Here is a 22,263-nt window from a genome sequence, read left to right as displayed (position 1 = left end):
TGTCGTTTAGTGAATAAAAATCTGCATTTTGGCACAGAGCATTGGGTGTTGCGGTTTTTATCACAGCAGAGGATCCTTCCCCGAACTTACCTTCGTTTTGGACCGGAGGGCAGAAGAAATCGGTAGAATTTGATAACAAATATTGTGGATTGAGAGAGAGCGGCGCAATGGCAGAAAATGGATTAGTTCTAAATTCAGACTGCATTCAATTATTGTGGATTGAGAGAGAGCGGCGCAATGGCAGAAAATGGATTAGTTCTAAATTCAGACTGCATTCAATTAGAGCTACTGGAAGACAATTTTACAAATATAGGAAAGGTACAAAGGTTAAAAAAAAACATATCTTGTTAATTAGTACCCTATCCAAATTTTATGTAATTTTATTTTATGAGTTACGGAATAGAGAATAAAATAAGAAAGAGTAAATGCCAAAATTGGTCCTGAACATATGCTCATTTTATGATTTTGGTCCAAAACTTTATCTTTTGAATTTTTGCATCCTGAACATTTCAACTCGGATCACAATCAGTCCTACACTAACTATTCCGACTTATTTAACGGTCATGTTGGCGCCCGTTCAGTTAGTGATCCATCTGCAACGTCGTCGACATCAATCTCCGAATCAGAAGCTAAGAACAAGGGATGGAACCCTAATCTTATATTCATTTTATATATTTAGAATAAATAATTAAAAATATAATATTTAAATTTCAAAATAATAAAGAATAATATTTAACAATTTAATTTGGTCACAATCGGATTTAATACCATTGATTTTTAAATATTGACGGAATAGTTAGTGTGGGATCGATTGTGATCCGAGTTGAAATGTTCAGGATGCGAAAATTCAAAAGATAAAGTATATGACCAAAATCATAAAATGGGCATATGTTCAGGATCAGTTTTGGCATTTACTCAAGTCTCAGATACATCTTGAGTTCCTGAGGCTGGTTCTTTTGGAATTTCTACCGATTTCCCTTTCCGTTTCCTGTCGAACTCTTGCATTTCCCTAATCGTCTCAGATGCGATTCCTTCAAGAGAGAAATGTGTTCTCTCCATCCCCTGCCTACTAGTCTGTCTAAAATTGGCAGGCACAGTCACTTCCTCATCCTCTGTCTCAGATTCATCTTGAGTTCCTGAGGCTGGTTCTTTTGGGATTTCTACCGATTTCCCTTTCCGTTTCATGTCGCACTCTTACATTTCCCTAATCATCTCAGATGCGATTCCTTCAAGAGAGAAATGTGTTCTCTCCATCCCCTGCCTACTGGTCTGTCTAAAATTATCCTTCATCTCTCCTTCATCCTCCTCAGAATCTACCACCACGATGTCTACCAGATCCTCTGTTTGCTTACTACCTACCGCCATTTGCTCCATTCTCGCAGATCTCTCTGTTAATCATCTCTCCTTTAGCCTGGGCGGAGGCTCCATGTACCTCCCTCTTTGCTGTCTGTGTCCGCAATTAAATCGTGTGAGGAGGAGGAAGTGAAGTTCACGGCTTGCGTGTCAGAGAGGTGTGCGATGTCGTTCAAATCTCGGGAGAATTCGGCATAGAGGGAGGGATTTTGATAAGGCTAATTTCATGCATCGGTTATATGTGAAAAACACTATATTTTGTTGGGTCTAACACAGTTTCTAAGCCAGGTGTGTGACAGAATCGCTAGATCCAGGAGATGCTGGAGGGAACGGACTAGCGAAAGAATGAAGGAGAAGTGAGCAGAATTTAAGGAAAAGAAGGCTAGAAGAAGGGAGTCAATAGCTGAGGGCAACAAAGTCTATCTATACCTCGCTGGGCCCCACTTCAACGCCTATAAATAGAGGAGCATGCAACACACAAGAGAGACAACTTTTTCACTCTTAGCTCACACACATACACACTTGGGAAATGGGAGTTCTGGGGTAGTTTAGGTTTCAAGGGGTCAAATCTTCAGAGAAATTCCGTCGTAACACCGTCCGCGTGAGGGCGAAGATACAATCTATTTACTTTCGGTTCTTTTGCACTCTATTTCGTTCGAACTTCACTTTTGGAAGTAGATTTGGTTGTTGATGTTACTGATTATCTATGCATTTCTTAGTTTTCGTTATATTTGTGTTATTTCGTGCTGATCTACGTTGATCCTGCTGTTAAGAGTTTTTATTTCGGCGAGTTGCATGTTGATCTCTGCATCTGTCACTTTGGTGCTCGATCTGGGGAATTTGGCTGTAGATCTGCGGTGTTGTTGTTGATCGGAGGTTGTTGGTTGAATCTGAAGTTATGGAATGTTTTTTTTTTGCTGGAGTTTGTGTCGGATGCTTGGATCCGGAGTGGATTTAGCATCCGAGGTTGGATTTGAACAGGGGAAGTCGAGTTATGCATGGATTTTGAGTTTTCTGTTTACTTTCTGTTTTACTTCGTCTAGCATCCGTAGATCTGTTTAGTTCTTAATTGTTCTTCATTTAATCGTTAAAATCCAGTCTGCTCTGTTTCCGATTATGCTCATACCTGTTTCTTCTGAGTTTTTATGCAAATTGGTTGAAGAAGATGATGTCGCTGTTAGTTAGTACCTTAGTTGTTTTTCCAGCTTTTCGTCCGTACTCTGCTTTTTCAGTTATGGTCCCCACCGTCGGTTTATTTCCCAGATCTAGGTAATTTAGAATAGTCTCTCAGATCTAGTGATTGTTTCGGTTCTAGTTTACGTGCATGCTTTTGTTGTTTCGCCTAGATCTAGCTGTTAGCGTAGCAGTTTAAAATTCCAAGTTTAGTTTGATTTCCTCAATCCAAAAAAATGCGTGGCAGCAGCCAACCCAAAAACAATTCCCAAATCCTTGAGCATGATTATTGCGCATCCATCTCTGTGGGATCGATCCTTACTTCGCTGTGCTAAGTTTTAGTATAAGTGGTTGAGGGTTTTTGAAGAAGTGCTCTGTGTGTCCGACGACCAGGATTTCCCAACGACCAGTGAGTTCCTAGACCGCCATGGATATGATGGCAAAGCAACTGTCCCAGATCGCAGTTTCTTTGAATGAGATGCGGGGAAAAATATACATTTAGCATAGATGAGGGGATGAAAAGGCCTTTAGATGTTGAGAATCTGTATGTTATTGATGTTATTAACCCCCTGGTCCAAGAATATCTTGAGACGGAATTGATACAGGAACAAATTGACAACTCGGAGTTGAGCCATTCAATTGACAGAGAAGTTGTAGGATGGTGTGCAGCAATGAACACAACGGAGTTGACAGATGAAGAACTCACAGAGGCCATCATGGAGTTTTGCAGAAATCCCGAGTCAGCTAAATCTAAGGGATCGGCTCACGTGGCTAGTCTGGAGACTTCTCCTGGGTCTGGGAAGGAGGCATTACCAGATATTGCAGAAAAAAATCCCTTACCCCAGGAGACGAATGGAACAACGAAGGAACTGAAGACACTTCCGCTAGGCCTCAAGTATGCTTACTTGGAGGAGAATGAGACATTCCCAGTAATAGTCAACAGTAACCTGACCAAGGAGCAGGAGAAGGAGTTGTTGGAAGTCATCAAAAGAAACAAGAAAGCAATAGGGTGGACTCTCTCGGATTTGGTAGGAATCAGTCCGGATCTTTGTATGCACCACATTCGTCTAGAAGAAGAAGGTGCGAAGGCTCATCGAGATGCACAACGGAAACTGAATCCGAACATGCGAGAGGAAGTCCTAAAGGAAGTGTTAAAATTGCTTGCTCTAAGGATCATCTACTCCATTCCGGACAGCGAGTGGGTCAGTCCTGTCCATATGGTAAAAAGTCTGGAATACAGGTTGTTAAGAATGAAAAGAACGAGCTGGTGCCCACTAGACTAGTGACGGGGTGGAGGATGTGCATCGACTACAGGAAGCTGAACGAGACCACAAAGAAGGATCACTTCCCCCTACCTTTCATTGATCAGATGCTAGAAAGATTGGTTGGCATACAGTATTTTTGTTTCCTTGATGGATACAGTGGCTATTTCCAGATCTACGTTAACCTAGAGGACCAAGGGAAAACCACGTTTACATGCCCCTTTGGCACCTATGCATACCGAAGAATGCCGTTTGGATTGTGTAATGCACCAGGAACTTTCCAGCGGTGTATGATGAGCATTTTTCGGATCTGCTAGAAGTATGCATTGAGATATTCATGGATGATTTTACCGTATACGGGAACTCATTCGATACTTGTTTGGCCAGCCTTGATCTAGTGATGCCAAGAGAAGCATTTAGTATTGAATTTCGAAAAATGCCACTTCATGATGACGAAATGCATTGTCCTGGGTCACGTGGTTTCTGAGAGAGGAATACAAGTAGACAAAGCAAAGGTAGATGTGATATCAAAGTTACCATACCCTACGAACCAAAAAAGGGTTAGAGGCTTCCTAGGTCACGCAGGGTTTTATAGGAGGTTTATCAAGGATTTCGCGAAAATCGCGCAACCACTCACTCATTTGTTGCACAATGATGTGGAATTCGTCTTTGACGAAGGATGCAAAAAGGCATTTCAGTTGCTCAAGGACAGACTAGTGTCAGCACCAATTATCAGGGCGCCAGACTGGAATCACCCTTTTGAGATAATGTGCGACGCGAGTGATTTTGCTGTGGGAGCTGTCCTAGGACAGAAGATTGATGGAAAAAGTTATGTGATTTTCTATGCTTCTAAGACGCTGAATCAGGCTCAGAAGAATTATGACACCAGGAGAAGGAAATGTTGGCTGTCGTATACTCGTTTGAAAGATTCTGACCCTACCTTCTTGGGTCGAGGGTTATAGTCTTCACGGATCACGCAGCAATAAAGTACTTACTGGCTAAGAAAGAGTCTAAGCCGAGGTTAATCCGTTGGGTGTTGCTCGTGCAGGAGTTTGATTGGGAAGTGAGAGACAAAAAGAGGAACGGAGAATAGAGTAGCCGATCACTTGAGCAGAATATATCAAGGGGAAACAGAAGAGACCATACCCGATGCTTTCCCTGAAGAGCATTTGTACATTCTGGAGAAATTTCCTAGACCAATTGGCTGGGAAGCAGTTTTGGCTTTAACCGGTCTAGGGGAATCTGATAAAGGGAAGCGCACACTTAACGCAGAACCGTGGTTTGCTGACTTACCAACTACTTGGTCACGGGAGAGGTGCCAAGCTCAGACGAAGTTTCCCGGGCCCAGAAGATGAAAATTAAAAGCGAAGCCAAATATTACTTTTGGGACGACCCCTACCTGTGGAAGATGTGCTCGGATCAAGTGATTAGACGCTGCATTCCCGAATGGGAATAAAAAGATGTGCTAATTCATTGCCACACTTTGGCATGTGGAGGTCACTTTGGACCAAGGAAGACAGCAAGGAAGGTTCTGGACAGCGGTTTTTATTGGCCGACACTAAATAAGGATGCCTTTGAGTTTTGCCAGTGTTGCGAGAGATGCCAACAGACAGGGGGAATTTCAAGGAGGGACGAGATTCCTCAGGTCCCGGTGATCGTGTGCGAAATTTTCGATGTGTGGGGAATGGACTTCATGGGACCGTTCCCATCATCCTGTGGGAACACTTATATATTGGTTGCAGTAGACTATGTGTCTAAGTGGATAGAAGCTAAGGCCACCACAACATGTGAATCGAAGGAGGTGACAAAATTTCTGAAGGCCAATATTTTCAACAGATATGGAGTTCCCCGAGCCATCGTCTCAGATCAAGGAACTCATTTCTGTAATCGCACCATCGAGGCTCTGATGAAGAAATATGGTGTTCATCATAGAGTGTCGACTCCGTACCACCCTCAGTCTAATGGCCAAGCAGAGATTTCTAATCGCGAGATCAAGGCGATATTGGAGAAGACAGTTAATCCGTCAAGGAAGGACTGGAGCAAGAGGCTCGGTGACGCATTGTGGGCCTACATAACTGCTTTTAAAACGCCTATTGGAATGTCGCCTTACAGGCTTGTGTTTGGCAAGATGTGCCACTTACCTGTGGGTATTGAGCACAAGGCGTACTGGGCAGTGAAAGAGTTGAACATGAAACCTATAGCTTGCGAAGAAGAGAGGAAGTTACAGTTACAAGAACTGGAGGAAATTAGGCTGGAGTCATTTGAGTCTGCCATGTGGTACAAAGAAAGGACGAAGTTATGGCATGACAAGAATCTCCGGGTCAAGGAACTTCATGTGGGACAGAAGGTGCTCCTTTTCCAATCCCGGCTCAAGCTGATGCCAGGGAAATTGAAGTCTAAATGGATCGGTCCATATACCATCGTCGGCCTCCGCGCAAACGGAGCAGTGGAGATCCAGGGAAGTGCCTCTAACTCTGTCCCTTTTCTTGTTAATGGTCATAGAGTGAAAGTCTATAGGGATAATTCTGAGCTGTGTGTGGTGGATGAAGTTCCACTACACGCACTCTCTACTATCGCCTAGACGGACGAGGAGGTATTCTCGATGAATTCCTGGGCCAGGTAAATGGTTGACATTTTTAAAAATATGTGCTGAACCAGGGAATCTCGAGGATACTCAAAGGGAATGTGTAAATAGTTTAACTGCTTTGCAAACTAAAGAAAATCCAAAAAAATGGAGTATATACAATTTAAAATCTTCCAAAAATATTTTCGAAGCACCAGACTCCGAAGGGAACCGATGCCTTATATTCTAACCTTGACCTAGGAGTCTGGCGTCTTCAATTTTTTTATATAGGGTCATGGTCAGGGAAATCAGCTAGAGGAAGGTAACCTGGAGGAAGAAGTCAAGGAGAGCTTGGAGGAAGAAGTCAAGGAGGGATGGAGATAATTTGAATTTCAAAATCTGGCCGATATTTATGGGAGTTGTACAGTTGCTTACATCACCCTACAACCGCACCATCTTTTCATCAGAAAAGGCAACCGTCGCCTCTCTCTCCAATAATCCCAATCGACGAAAAAATCGAAATTACTCTCCCTTCTCTATACTTTCGTTCTCTCTCTAGAACACAAACCCTAACCAAATTCGACCTAGTTTTTGTCTAATTTCAGATCTGCAGTAATGGATTCAACCGAACTCACCGGAAGTTCGCAGCAAACGGTGTATGACGCAGCCCTGTTGGCAAAGTTGACGAAGAAATTGGGGAGCGTCGAGAAAGCAAAAGAAGTATACGCCCTGTTCTCCGCTAGCCTAATGACATCCGTGGCGGCCATACCATCACTGACGATTCCGGCAGATTCGGCGGCGCAACCGGCAGTTCTCGATGAATAAGGGCCTCGAGACTCTGGATCTCAACATGCAGAAACCGCTTCACGGGAGGCGGAAAAAGGAGAGCCGGTGCACGAACGGCCGGAGGATGGTGGACAGACGAACAACGGAGCAGAGGAGGCGATCGAACAGCAAGGTGACGAAAACCCTAGTTCTGAGGGTAAGGAAGATGGTGAGGGGAAAACCCCTGTTATAGATGACGTTGTGGAGGGGGAAACCCCTATTGTGGAAAGTACTGTTGCGGGGGAAACCCCTGTTGTGGAAGAAGTGGCTGAGGGGGAAACCCCTATGGAAACTGGGGATGAGACCCCAACTGATTTCAGGGGTGCGACCCCTGAACCCATAGAAGAGGGGGTAACCCCAAGTGATGTCAGGGGGGAAACCCCCATTTATATTGAGGGGGCAACCCCGATGGTGGATGATGAGGGGGAAACCCCGGAAAAATTGATGGAAGAAACAGATCTACATGTGACTGGAGTACCGGAGCCCGCTGAGGGAGGACTGAACTTGATTGTGGACCTGGTGGATGACCAGGAAAAAGACGAACCCCAGATAGACAAGAGGGCAGAGAGGAGACGAACCAGGAGGAGTCTGCTCGACGAAGTTGATGACTTAGTTCCAGATGCTGCGGAAGCAGAGGAACGTCGTCTGGCTAAGGAGAGGGCGAGAAAAGGAAAGGCAGCGGCGACCTCATCTACCCGGTCAAGGAAAGCTCCCTCCGTCAAGGAGGTTGAGGAGACCCTTTCCCCAGTGACTGAAGATCCCTCTGCCGAGGAACAAGACAAGCCTACCCATGAACCCGACTCTGAATCTGAGGAAGCTGAAGAAGAGTTTATTCCAGGACGCCCGGAAGTTTGGCTGACTAAGGAGCTGCTAGAGGCGATGAGGCAGTTCGACGATCAGAAAAAGGACCACGGTGTACAAGGAAAGATGCAGCGCCGGGAAGATGGCTAAGTCTGGGAAGCAGTACAGCCCCAAAGAGCTTAAAATGATTGCATGTGACGAGAACTTCCGTGCTTGTATCTATTCGATCGGATTCGAGTGGTTACTGAAGCACAGCCAGGAGAGGGTGCCGGTGGACCTAGCAAGGGAGTTTTTCTCCACTTTCCGATTGAAAAACACCACTGATCTTGACGCGGACTCCATAACTTTCAGGCTTTTTAATGAAGAACATGAGATGAGCATCCGGGAGTGGTCCTTGAAAATGGGGTTGTTCACCCAAGCCGAGGATGATGAGGGGATATGGAATGAGAGGATGATCGGTGTGCCGAAGAATACGCCGGGTTTCAAAGTGCAAACAGCATGGGAACTGATCACCCACTCCAAGGCGGGAACGTTTAAGTCCAGCTACTCCAAAGCCTCTCACATCGAAGAACGAATCCTCCGCTTTGCTTAGACGTTTATCAGCTACAACTTGATGGGAACCGCTAATTCAGCTCTTACAACTACCGACCTTTACTTCACTTGGTGCATGGCGAAGGGCATGAAGGTGCACCTAGGTTATTGGCTGGCTCAAGCATGCCACCACATGGCGAGCAACCCTGCTCGTCATATGTATACCGGCCACCTCCTCGGCGCCTACCTCCAACGGAACATCGAAATGAAGATTGCCAAAACCGCTCCTTTGGTAGTCATGTGCGAACCCCCGGAGATTTTCAGCGTTGATTATTTTTTCAACAAGAGGTTACTCCAAGCTCATGGCGCCAAGACCTTCTTCTACTCGATAGGAGACAAGGTAAAGGCGGAGACTGGAGAAGCTGAGGAGGCCATGCCAAGTGAAGATGTTGAAGAGCTGCGTAAGGATGTCCAGGATATGAGAAAGGAGATGCAATTGATGAGGAAAGAAATGGTGAAGGAACTTGGGGGGATTAGGAAGGAATTGAACGGAAGCCGGGAGGAAGTGAAGACCCTGAGGGGCAATATTGCAGATTTGGTGGTGAAGTCTGCCAAACAAAATGAGCGGATGACGGAGGCGGTGGAGGTTTCAATGAAGATGTTGAAGTGGTTGCAGCAGACACTCCCCTTGACCCAGTCGAAGGTAACTCCTGGGTCCAGCAGCGAGGTCAAGCAGCCCGTCCAGAGCAGTCCCTCCGTCAAGCGACCACAACAATCGCTCAAGCAGATGGTCTCCCCACCCGTTCCCAAGCAAGTGTCAGTTCCAACAAAATCAAAGTCTCTGATGAAGAAGCCAGTACCCGACCAGCCAGAACAGGAAGAAGAAGAGCCGGAGCAGCTGGCGAAGAAGAAGGTGAAAATGACCCGACCCGGAATCCCACCCCAGTCTGGCTCTCGAGGGAGCCAGCCCCAGAAGTGAATCACCCCCATGACCAAGTAACTTTTATTTTTTTTGCTTTCAGTTATCTGTTTTTGTTTTTGTTGCCTATTTGTGATGTATTTGTCTGTGTTTTCTCCCACTTAGCCCACTGCTTGGTCTAAGTGTGAGAAGTTTGTATTTTCTGTTTTGTTGTGTTTTCTCCCACTTAGCCCAATGCTTGGTCTAAGTGTGAGAAGTTTTTTTATATAAATTGTTGTTGTTTGTTGCATTGATCTCTCTGTTTCTCCCCATTCACGACGATGGCTTGGGGATAAGCTTGAGTGAAGTGGGAGGGGGGGAGGAGTCAATACATGTATTTTTCCGCATGATAAGAGTCTTTAGGTCTAGTTTTGTTGTGTCGCATGAGCCAGTGAATATAATACAGCATGATCCCCTTAGTGAAAGTAATTGAAAATATGAGGTATTTCAACTTAAAAGCCTTTTCCTATAATAAGCCAAGTCAATCTGAGTGAAGCGAGAACAATAGAGGATGCCTTTACTTACTTAGTTGTGAAGCCCTACTATAATAGCGAGTTATAAGCCTTAAATAACTTTGAGCTAACACATGTTAAAGGGCCGCCACTGAATGCTTAGGGAGAAGAGTTGTGAAGGAGAAAAATAGTGGGATTGGGTTATGAAGGTATAAGCTGGACGAAGTCCAGAGAAAAAAAAAAGGAAAAAAAGGGGGAAGAAAATAAAAAAATATATATGAAAAAAAAGGAGGTATAAGCTGGACGAAGTCCAGGGGGAAGTTGTTTAAAGGGCAGAAACGATAATAACCTGACCTAGGAAAAAAAGAGGAACTCTCATAACCCGACGCTTCAGTGGTGTAGCAATAACTTTAGAGAGAATTGATCCTAACATCCCTGGTGAGGAATGAGTAATCGAGTGAATCCAATAATTGGGTAAGTAAAAGGCTATCTTGACGAGCTGACAGATTGGCTAGGTAGAGGAAGGGAAAGGGCCTATTTGGAGGAATGTAGCCTGTTGGATTGACCTTAATCTTGTGGGGACGGTTGCCTAAAAGTTGAAGTTAACTCATGCATATGTGTTTATGTGTTTGTATGTTTTTCCTTAAGTGTTTTGTTTCAAATTGTGTCTAGGTCTAGGAGTATGTCTAGAGTCTAAAGAGTCGGTCAGGGGATAACCTTGCTTGAAATTCGCCTTATTCTTTTTCTTGTCTTTATACTTGAGGACAAGTATGGTTTAAGTGTGAGCAGTTTGATAAGGCTAATTTCATGCATCGGTTATATGTGAAAAGCACTATATTTTGTTGGGTCTAACACAGTTTCTAAGCCAGGTGTGTGACAGAATCGCTAGATCCAGGAGATGCTGGAGGGAACGGACTAGCGAAAGAATGAAGGAGAAGTGAGCAAAATTTAAGGAAAAGAAGGCTAGAAGAAGGGATTCAATAGCTGAGGGCAACAAAGTCTATCTATACCTCGCTGGGCCCTACTTCAACGCCTATATATAGAGGAGCATGCAACACACAAGAGAGACAACTTTTTCACTCTTAGCTCACACACACACACACTTGGGAAATGGGAGTTCTGGGGTAGCTTAGGTTTCAAGGGGTTAAATCTTCAGAGAAATTCCGTCGTAACACCGTCCGCGTGAGGGCGAAGATACAATCTATTTACTTTCGGTTCTTTTGCACTCTATTTCATTCGAACTTCACTTTTGGAAGTCGATTTGGTTGTTGATGTTACTGATTATCTATGCATTTCTTAGTTTTCGTTATATTTGTGTTATTTCGTGCTGATCTACGTTAATCCTGCTGTTAAGAGTTTTTATTTCGGCGAGTTGCATGTTGATCTCTGTTTCTGTCACTTTGGTGCTCGATCTGGGGAATTTGGCTGTAGATCTGCGGTGTTGTTGTTGATCGGAGGTTGTTGGTTGAATCTGAAGTTATGGAATGTTTTTTTTTTGCTGGAGTTTGTGTCGGATGCTTGGATCCGGAGTGGATTTAGCATCCGAGGTTGGATTTGAACAGGGGAAGTCGAGTTATGCATGGATTTTGAGTTTTCTGTTTACTTTCTGTTTTACTTCGTCTAGCATCCGTAGATCTGTTTAGTTCTTAATTGTTCTTCATTTAATCGTTAAAATCCAGTCTGCTCTGTTTCCGATTATGCTCATACCTGTTTCTTCTGAGTTTTTATGCAAATTGGTTGAAGAAGATGATGTCGTTGTTAGTTAGTACCTTAGTTGTTTTTCCAGCTTTTCGTCCGTACTCTGCTTTTTCAGTTATGGTCCCCACCGTCGGTTTATTTCCCAGATCTAGGTAATTTAGAATAGTCTCTCAGATCTAGTGATTGTTTCGGTTCTAGTTTACGTGCATGCTTTTGTTGTTTTGCCTAGATCTAGCTGTTAGCGTAGCAGTTTAAAATTCCAAGTTTAGTTTGATTTCCTCAACCCAAAAAAATGCGTGGCAGCAGCCAACCCAAAAACAATTCCCAAATCCTTGAGCATGATTATTGCGCATCCATCTCTGTGGGATCGATCCCTACTTCCCTGTGCTAAGTTTTAGTATAAGTGGTTGAGGGTTTTTGAAGAAGTGCTCTGTGTGTCCGACGACCAGGATTTCCCAACGACCAGTGAGTTCCTAGACCGTGTGATCTAGCGGATTTGCTGGACCCAGGAAACCTGTTATTTCTTTCTGTGCACACAGTGACCCACACTACGTATCTTCAGATTTCTTCGTTCTTGGTGCTGGTGGGTTGCTAGGTGAACGGGTAGGGCATTTCTACTTCGAATCCGGTTCTCCGCATCACACCTTTAGGACTCCCTGACTGCGAATCGCTCGGGGAAATCACCGGAGACTGAGTGGAGTCGGTAGTTGATGACGACGAGCTCGAGGGCGTTGGGGGTTCATGGCGAGGGGTCGCCGAAATTAAGCGCACCCGTCGGCCGGATGCGAATTTGTGGTAACGACCGGAGGCAAAGGTACTGACCATCTCTGGTAAGTACTTGTGGTATTTCCTGAGAGTTGAAATAGGGAAAGTTTGATTGTGAGAAGAGATGGAACGCTCACGCCTGTTAGCCTTCCTGCGTAATTTTCAAATTTCCGAATCAAATAATGCCCTTTACCCTTTTCACATTTACTAGCCCCAAAAACAAAATTAGAGATTTTGTGGAGCATTAACAATCCATATGATTGCGAATCCTTTTGATCTTCAACCATGTTTTCTATATGTATATTTCATATTATTTACATATACATGCCACATGTAACATATATGTGTTTAAATATCAATTCTAATTATGCTAACTGAAAACTTAATCTATGTTTTCTTCATAGCTATTAAACAAAATTTTATGTAAATTAAATTTTTTTGACATACAAATATCTTCGTTGACAAGGAAATATTGTCGTTTATATTTCGTAAATAGATTTTAGTTAGCAACGAACAAATAGTTAGCAATGGATTACATCCATATATAAATTTTAAAGCTTCTGCTAGGATGCAAACATGATGCCAACATGTTGACCCAAGAAGCTTTTGTCGAAATCAATCTTATCATATTTTATCCATGTGCATTACATATATAACTAAATATACGATCCATATTAACTAGGAATACAGTTAATGTTAATTATATTTAAAATAAATATTATCTACACATACAAGTCATGTTAACTAGGAATACAGTTAATGTTAACGATATTTAAAATAAATATTATCTACACATACAAGTCATGTTAACTATATATTCAATCCATATGACTGCGAATACAAAACATGTTGATCCATTCCTCTTGATCTTCAACCATGTTGTCCACATGTATTGACTAGATCAAGTGACTAAATCTACTTGATCCAGTGCATTATTTCCAACGAACACTTATTCACTTACTAATATCTATCTCCGTAACGAGAAACAAACTCGGCGTAGCGCGATGGATGGATTGGCGTCGCGCTGATCGGTCACGCCTTGCTGGCTCCGCTTGCGACTGCTCCCTCAGCTCCGATGTACTATTTTTGTAAGAAAATTTGGTCAAAAAGTGAAAAAACGCCTGAAACAAGTAATTGGTATAGTATGGAGACCGCAAATGATATTTTGCAAGTAAAGGGACCTCAAATGTTCGTCTTTCCAACTAACAAATTAATTATCTCAACTTATTTCGAGAGCATTAATGCATAACTTGTATCCTTTTGTATTCTTGATTTAGTATACAATCGATGATGCATATTGTTACTTTCAATAAAGGTGTTAATCCATATTTTATTGAAGTTCCAGAATTTTGTATCCATCTCCATGAGTCTATATAACCAATATATTTGTAATACATTAGTGTTTACCCTAGTCACAAGGCTCAGCTCTGGGAAAACAATTTTTCAGCCACGAAGAAAAGAGCATATAATTCCAAAAAGTCGTATTTTTTACACACTTCAAGTGGAAAGAAAATAAAAAATTATAATCGAAGTTATTGTACTCGGCCTTCACGGCCTTCATCATAAAAAAATTGTAAGACCTAGAAAATTATATAAATTTATTAAATCAAATTACGTTATGCGTCGTTTTATGTAAATGGGAAGGCCTTAGCCAGAAGTATCGAAAATCAGTTGTGAATGGTCTGTATTGGAAACCTATTGACCAAAACCAAGTTTCCATTCCGTAAGTGATTGAAAATAACCACTATCCAATTTTTGCCAAAATGTAATTAGAATTAAATATTTTATAACAAAAATTCAATTTTATTAACTTGTCTTCCAAATAGTCATTTATATTGCCTTGATATTCATTGTACTAGTCTTTATAAGAAAAAAAATTGGATGGCATTATAATATTATACACAACCCATGTTAACTACATATTAAATATATGTTAATTACTTATATAGTACATGTTAAACATAGAATATGTCAACCCTATGTTAACAATAAACATAACCAATGTTACTAACGTGCACACACATGTGAAAAGCAAACATAGTCCATGGTAAATGCATACACAAATGGATCCTCTCACCGGCAATGGAAAATGAATGCCATCATCCGGGCAAACGAAAAGACGAGATGTTTTTCTCTTGGTACCGTGGACTGTATATGTATTTAACATTGATTTTATATGTAGTTTACGTGACTTGGTATGGATTGTAAATGTAGTTTCATTGTTTGTAGTATATATGTAATTGATATGGATTGCATATGTCTATATTCACATAGCTTTATGTTTGCTCTTGTGATTAATATGGTTTGTGTGGTCGATTAACATGGTACATGTTTGCTTTGAACATTGTTAGAGTTGCGGTTTCAGACGTTGTACATTGTTTATCATGGATTACACGGGGTGTGTATGCATTTACCGATGGAATATGCTTGCTTTTCACATGTGTGTGCACGTTAATAACACAGGTTTTGCATGGGGTTAACTTATTCTATGCATATGTTAGATGTGTTATATATTATGCAATTAAAGATGCAGTTAACATGGGTTATTTTGTCTGTAAACACGTGTGTGCACGTTAGTAACATTTCTGTATTAGAATTGCGGTTTTAATCATCGTGCATTGCGTATTGTGGATATGGATGGATACATGGATTATGCTTATTGTTAACATGGATTATGCTTGCTATTAACATGGTGTTCGCACTTTATTCATATAACATATGCTTGATTTGTTATTGACATGGTGTGAGTATCTGTTGATATTGATTATTCTCTCTATTAACATGTGTGTGTACGTTAGTAACATAGGTTATGTTTGTTGTTTACACTGGGTTGACCTATTTTATAAATGTTGTTAATATGGTATGTGCACTGAATAATTATACTTGATGTTGAAATAGGAAAGAGAAAGCATAAATCTGTCAATAACATTGAGGACAGTAGTGAACCAAACTTAAGTGTTGTGCTAAAGCTATATGCATAGTCAAAATCGTGAAGGATGCCCACCTGCAAAACCACAGCCCATTCTAGTGGTCCAATGCACCAAGCTATATACATCATTAGATCCCTATTCACGTCACTTGCGCTCTGCATTTTCCTTGGTCATGGCCTCAACCCGGGATAGAAGATTGCTGAGCTCTCATCAGTTCAATCTGCTGCCTCTCATTATCCATCGAGAGGTTCATGATCTTATCCTCTATGTAGAGGCGGAGAGGGACAGATCTTTCCAGTTCTGCCGAGTTAAAGGTGGGTGTGCTGCCCGGGAGGTTGTCCTTCCCGCCTAGGGTCTCTAAAAGGGGAATCTCAACAGACGGGAAGTTGGTTGTCGTCATTATCATTGTTGAGGAACAGTTAAGGTTCGTCGTGGTTGAGTCCTCGGATCCATTGGCAATGCTGCAGTTTGTATCATCACGCTTCGGTCTCTTGCTGTTGTCCAGCGAGAGGGACTCAGGGTTGACCTCGGGCCTCTCCCTCTTGGATAGGAAAGGAATGCAGGAGAGATAGATCGGGTATGTGTGGAGGAGCGGGACAATGAGAGGCTGCGCATCCTGCGAAGCAACATATGATAAATGTGCTCTAACCACGTCTAATTTTCGTTTCTACCTATTTTAAACGCGTAAAACTATTGAAATAATTAATGGGACTCGAAAACCTAACATTTCGATGCAATTAATCAACAAGTGCAAGACCTGTTCAATTATTGTGCAACCTTCGCGCACTTCGTCGCCATTGGCCATGCCATCTTTCACATTTGCCCCGGGAATCACGAGCGAGACATCCTCGTTACATTCCTCTTTATCGTCTGAGGCTATTCTTCTGGAAGATCTTACAGAGCACAAATGCATCCTAATTGACATAAAACAAGACATGATTGTTATTTCAAGATAAATCACTTTTAAATGCGAATTCAATAATAAAGTTAAAATAACATCGCGGATAATCGATACGCACCTGTTGAATGCCCGCATTTCCCAGCTCTGTGTCGCATATACTGTACTCGTGCATTACCCAATTAGTTTTGTTAGTTTTGCCACGTCCACGGTAGAAAACAAACAGTTTCTTCATCCCAATCACCTTGTTCTTCTGCATCACTTGGCGATCCTTCCCAGTCGCCCTCCAGCACCCTTGCCCAGTGGAAAAATTCATCCGGGATCATATCTCGTACTTCCTATCCACAGGGGTAAAGAAGTAGCACTCTAGCTCTCTCTTCTTCGAGAAATGCTCTAAGCATGATAGAAGAAGGAATTAGGTCTTCAAATACAGAAGCTAGTTAGAAATCGACAAAAAGGACCAACGAACAAGAATGTCTTGTTCTATCAGCATTAAATGCAAAGCAACACGAAAAAAATTCGCAACATGAAAACCCAACGCAACGCACCATGCATGCACAAACATTCATCACTACATCTCATCATTCAATCAACACAGCCGATCTTACATATTTCCCACCCAATCCTACCTTATCCCGGCTACCAAAATCTCATCTTTGGCCATTTTTATCAAAAAAACATCAATTTTCTTGTAGAATTAAGTCTAAAAGCAACAGTTAAGCATGAACTGATCAGTTTTCTTCTCTACATCACAACACCATCCAATACAAAAGCACACACTAACGCTTCATTTTCACAAAATATCATCAAATGGGACCAATATCATTTTCAAAACGAGGCTTAAACAGAACCATATTCATGAATTCATCCAGAAAAATAAGGCAAAGCACAAATTTAAATCAAAATAAAGATTAAATCTTCTTATACCAGCAAGCTTCCATGGCTCGGATTTGTAGACATCAATTTCATAACTGCTTCAAACGTGAAAGGTTTCCCAAAAACTTTCCTCCTCAAATAAAACCCAATCAACTCCTCATCCGTTGGATGAAACCTAAACCCAGGCGCCAAAGAATTCAGAGGAGGAGCCCCCATCGCCGCTTCCACCGCCACCACACCCACAAACAGCACACGAAATTGGAGGCAAAAACCCCTTTTAACACGTAATTTACAAATCCTAAAAAGGCAATTCATTTCAACCACAGCGAACAGCTCGCGACTGTCCGACATCAGTAGCGTTGGTGGATCGGTGACGATGGCTCTTATTGTGGCGTGCTATTTATTTGGACTATCGATTCTCCGACGCCCAAGATTTGGGGTGCCGTTGCGGAGGCTTCCCAAGTCATGACTGCAATGGGTATAGTTGATACATGAAATTCGACTTCCTTGTCTGTCGCTCAGTAGATCTGAGCCAGGGACAACTTCTCGATCTAAATATTGGCGTTTTGTCGTCGATTGAGTTGGTAAAATACTCATTGGAACAGTACAATTCTTCATTTCATATCCTTGTTCACTTAATCTTAGTAATTTAGTTTTGTAAGATTCTTAAATTTTTGTTGTTGTTGTTCTTTGATTGTATTTATAATCAAATTTTTTTTTTTGCTTTTTTTTTGTGTTGTTTCAATGATTCTAGGTCTCTAATATGCTCTCTGTTTCCTCAGATCACCTAAGCTTAGATGCGTTATTGGTACAATATGTGATAAAGTTGATGCAAAGTCTTTGATTCTGGCAATTCAAAAACTGAGACATTTGGAGGAGTTACACATAATTGTGAAGCCAATCTTCAAACCTAATGATTTGGAAACCATTGGGATTGCTTGCACAATGTTGAAATCATTTTCATACCACAACTGTGTGGACTTCGAAGCAGATTTTAAAGGGTCCGGGGAAGCAATTGGAAAAAGCATGCCTAATCTGCTCCATCTCGATCTTTGTGTACATGGAATAGGAATAAGGAACTAGAAGCGATTCTCGATGACCGCCCCCACCTCAAATCTCTTGATCTCCGGCGATGCTAAGGTCTTCAGATTTATGACGAAAGAAAAAATATGTGGCTCCATACCAACTCAATTAGTGTTAGGGATTGGCTTAAGGAATGAGAGTATAGCTATGATAGTGATGATGATCTAACCGGTGTATTTTGCTTTGAAATTCAAGGAAGATATTGTTAAATGATTGTCTTATTATTCTCTAAACATCTTCTAATTAAAAATAGTTAGGTATTTGACAGACATAGAAATTAAATAAAAAAGTACCTTTTTTCGCGTCGTTCTGTTACACGTATGTGGAAAATAATAGATTTCCGTGACCCGTTACACGTGAAGACCTGCCGTGGGTGTGGGTTCACAGTTGAGAAAGTGGATGGGTGCAACCACGTTACGTGTAGGTGTGGGAAATATATTTGCTGGGTATGCTTAGATTCCTTCGACCATGCCAGCGAATGCTGCAGCCATCTGAGCTCCGGACACCCAAACATTTTGCTTGATATGTTTTAAAGAATTATGAGAAATAGTGTTTCGACGACTTCTGTCTAAGCTCTAGACACCCAAACATTTTGCTCGATTAAAATCCATTCCACGTCATGTTAACTATATATGAACGTCTTGTTAACTACATATGAACGTCATGTTAAAGAATTATACAGTCAACGACATATACGAATTCAAGTCATAATAACTACATATAAAATCCTAGTCAATTACATACAAAACCTTTTGGAGGGTAATGATAAAATGCAAACTTATATATTGTACAAACTCAAAACTTCTCAACACAGCTTCAACATAGTTTCAATACAATATTAACACAGTGTAAAGTTTCAAGATTTTAATGTCAACACAGTATCAACACAATCAACACATCATCAGTCATTGACTACCGTTGAAATGTTGATGTTTTTTTGTGATCTGTTGACATTTTTCAATGATCCAGATCATAGTTTTGAGTTTGTACAATATTTAGAGTTTTCATTTGATCACATCCCTCCTTTTGGATGTATCAACTCTGTTTTTGAAGTTGTGTTTTTTGATTTGTTATAGGATGAGCAATTGTGGGGTGCTACTTGGCTGCACAGAGCAATTGTATATATATTTAACATGAAGAGTATTCAAAATTAATATGGACTGTATATGATTTTAATTGACAAGAATTTCATATGTCGACATGTATTCAGATTTTTCATTTTTTGCGTTTCTTTATTATTTTTGTAGTACTACTATTATTATTCTTTAGAACTATTTTTCATTGGCTTGTTCCTTTTATTACTAAATATCCAAAAGCAAGTACATAAAACTTTTTGCTAGTAAGTGGATTAGAATTGATTTATTTTTGTTAGTATATTATGGTGTTGTAGGCTATCGATTTAATTTATAAAGACAATTTTATAGTTGTGTTAAAGGCCATGGTATATTTGCATTATTTGTTGGTTCAAAGATTTAATTGGGCGTGATATTGACAAATTCAGAATTAGGGGTGTCGAAATGGATATCGGGAATTGGATACTCGATATCCAAACCCGAAATATCCGGTAATTAGATACCCAATACCCAATTTTTTGGATTTCGAGATTGGGGTGGGGTATACCAAATCACCCGAACTAACCAATTTTTATATTTAAACTTTTTAATTACATGCTTATTGAGTTGGAGCCTTCGCACCCTCCTTCAGTCTATTCAATTTATCAAGAAACAACACCTTCAGCCGATCGTTCAATTCCACCCTCTCCGATGGAAGCTCAACGTTCGAAACAAGGTGGGGCAAAAAGCTAAACCCCTCATTGTCCAATTTCATACACCACAACTGAACCATCGTCGCTAGAGTCTCGCACCATTGCTCGTAAAGGAGTGAGGTGGAGATAGAATTCAAAAAGAAGAAACTCGATCTCTGCGGCTGGAATTTCAGTCTCCGAACCACGGCCTCAGCGTCGGCCTGTTTGACGGTGGATTGTTGCCAACATGTTAACCCAAGAAGCCTTTGTCGAAATCAATCTTATCATATTTTGTACATATACGATTCATATTAACTACAAATACAGTTGATGTTAACGATATTTAAAATAATATTAACTACACATACAAGTCATGTTAACTATATATTCAATCCATACGACTGTGAATACAAAACATATTGATCCATTCCTCATGATCTTCAACCATGTTGTCTACATGTATTTCATGTTAATCACATATACATGCCATGTAACATATATGTTTTGTAACCTCAATTCTAATTATGTTAACAGATTACATACTCTATGTTAACCGACCACACAACCATATTAGTAGCTATGTTATTGTAGAACGGACCGTGATTTTGCAGGTGGGCATATAAAACCTGTTAAGGAAAAAGTTCCTCAACGAATGGAGGTGGTCAGGTGGATTGTTGCCATGACCCAAGAAGCTTTTGTCGAAATCAATCTTATCATATTTTATCCATGTGCATTACATATATAAATACATATACGATTTATATTAACTACGAATACAGTTGATGTTAACAATATTCAAAATAAATATTATCTACACATACAAGTCATGTTGTCTACATGTATATTTCATGTTAATTACATATACATGCCATGTAACATATATGTGTTGAAACCTCAATTCTAATTATGTTAAGAGAAAACGTACTCTATGTTCGACCACACAACCATATTAGTAGCTATGTTATTATAGAGCGGACCGTGATTTTGCAGGTGGGTATATAAAACTTGTTAAGGAAAAAGTTCCTCAACGAAAGAATCTGTGTTGAACGTCGCGGGAACCTTTGCCCGTCGATCACTCCCGCATCGAAAACTAGGGTTTGTACGTTTTGCACAAAGAAGAGACTTGAAATCTACTTGATCAAGTGCATTGCTCCTAATGACTCTTGGTCGACTAGATCAAGTGACTAAATCTACTTGATCAAGTGCTTTATTTCCAACAAACACTATACTCCGTAACGAGACACAAACTCGGCGTCGCGCTGATCGGTCACGCCTTGCTGGCTCCGCTTGCGACTGCTCCCTCGGCTCCGATGTATCGGCATTCAAGTCAGCTTCTTGCTCAAGGTTCCTCTCTGCCAGCCTTGCAGAAGTTTGTCCCGTAACAAAACCCGTGTCAAACTCAACCGGGACTACTAACTTGGGACGGGGGGAGTATTTATATTTAGATTTTACACTATATTTATATTTAGATTTTACACTATTATTGATATGGAATTTAAATTGTGTAATTATATGATTTTGAAAGTAATTCAATTTCATACTCAAAGAATTTCAGGATACCAAACAATGGATTGGAATTGTAGGTTTGTATGTAAATAAAATTTAGTTGATATACAAATGTCTTCGTATTAACATCAATATTATAGGTTTTGACATAGTTAGCAGTTTTCAATTTAATAGCAGTTGACATACAAACATATTATTGTTAATATTAGTAACATAAGATCGTTAACATAATGTAAAAATAAATTTTGAAATAAATTAAATTAAAGATATAAAACATTTATTTTTTGTATAATAGCTATGAAGAAAATAAAAAAGACAACGAAAATAGCATAAATATATGAAATATTGTTAATTTATTAAAAATTCATGTATAGTAGTATTTAATTTAATTCGTCAGTTTGGGCGGGGCAATTCTAAATTCAAACACTCGTCTCCTACGGCGCAGCAAAAACCCTCCCTGGCAAAGTCGGCGTTCAATTAGATACTGGTTAATTGGATCCTAGGAAAGGTGCGACCTTCGATTATTGCATTAAAAATTTGTTTGTAACTTATATATGATAGTGGGTGCGAGAAGATGGGTTGGAGGAAAAGACACTGATATTATTTCAGTTTTAAGCAACATTTCCTTTTTAATACACAATCCAAAAAGAAAATATTATTTTTAATAAGAAAGGAGTACTAATCTGCAATAGTAATTGCTTGAAGAGACTGAGAGCGGAAGCGCATACATAAATCAATTACATAATAATTCTTATCTATTTAGCAGATTATTTAGACAAATTCTATTCGCGTAAATATCACATGTATCATGCTCATAACTCAAATAAAACATGCTTTAAATTAAT

The 22,263-nt window shown here is 40.6% G+C and overlaps 1 protein-coding gene and 1 pseudogene across 1 annotated transcript; one reads left to right on the top strand and one right to left on the bottom strand.

Moving 5' to 3' along the window:
- Positions 1-15,455: 15,455 nt before the first annotated feature.
- LOC125194626 (NAC domain-containing protein 78-like) lies at positions 15,456-17,301 on the bottom strand (annotated as a pseudogene).
- Positions 17,302-17,576: 275 nt separating this feature from the next.
- On the top strand, positions 17,577-18,168 carry LOC125194625 (putative F-box/LRR-repeat protein 9). Its single transcript, XM_048092874.2, has 2 exons — positions 17,577-17,689; positions 17,868-18,168. Exons 1-2 carry the CDS (start codon positions 17,577-17,579, stop codon positions 18,166-18,168), a joined length of 414 nt encoding a protein of 137 aa, XP_047948831.2.
- Positions 18,169-22,263: the final 4,095 nt, after the last annotated feature.

This window comes from Salvia hispanica, chromosome 4 (assembly GCF_029641045.1).
Source record: "Salvia hispanica isolate PSC_SH4W2 chromosome 4, Shi_PSC_v1, whole genome shotgun sequence".
Classification (NCBI taxonomy): domain Eukaryota; kingdom Viridiplantae; phylum Streptophyta; class Magnoliopsida; order Lamiales; family Lamiaceae; genus Salvia; species Salvia hispanica.
The sequence above is the reverse complement of the archived record's forward strand: the minus strand, read 5'-3'. Positions and strand labels throughout refer to the sequence as shown.

Coding starts and splice junctions, on each gene's coding strand:
- LOC125194625 (XM_048092874.2), top strand. CDS start 17,577: ATGAAATTCGACTTCCTTGTCTGTCGCTCAGTAGATCTGAGCCAGGGA. Junction 17,690..17,867: donor GTAAAATACTCATTGGAACA/GTACAATTCTTC, acceptor CTGTTTCCTCAG/ATCACCTAAGCTTAGATGCG.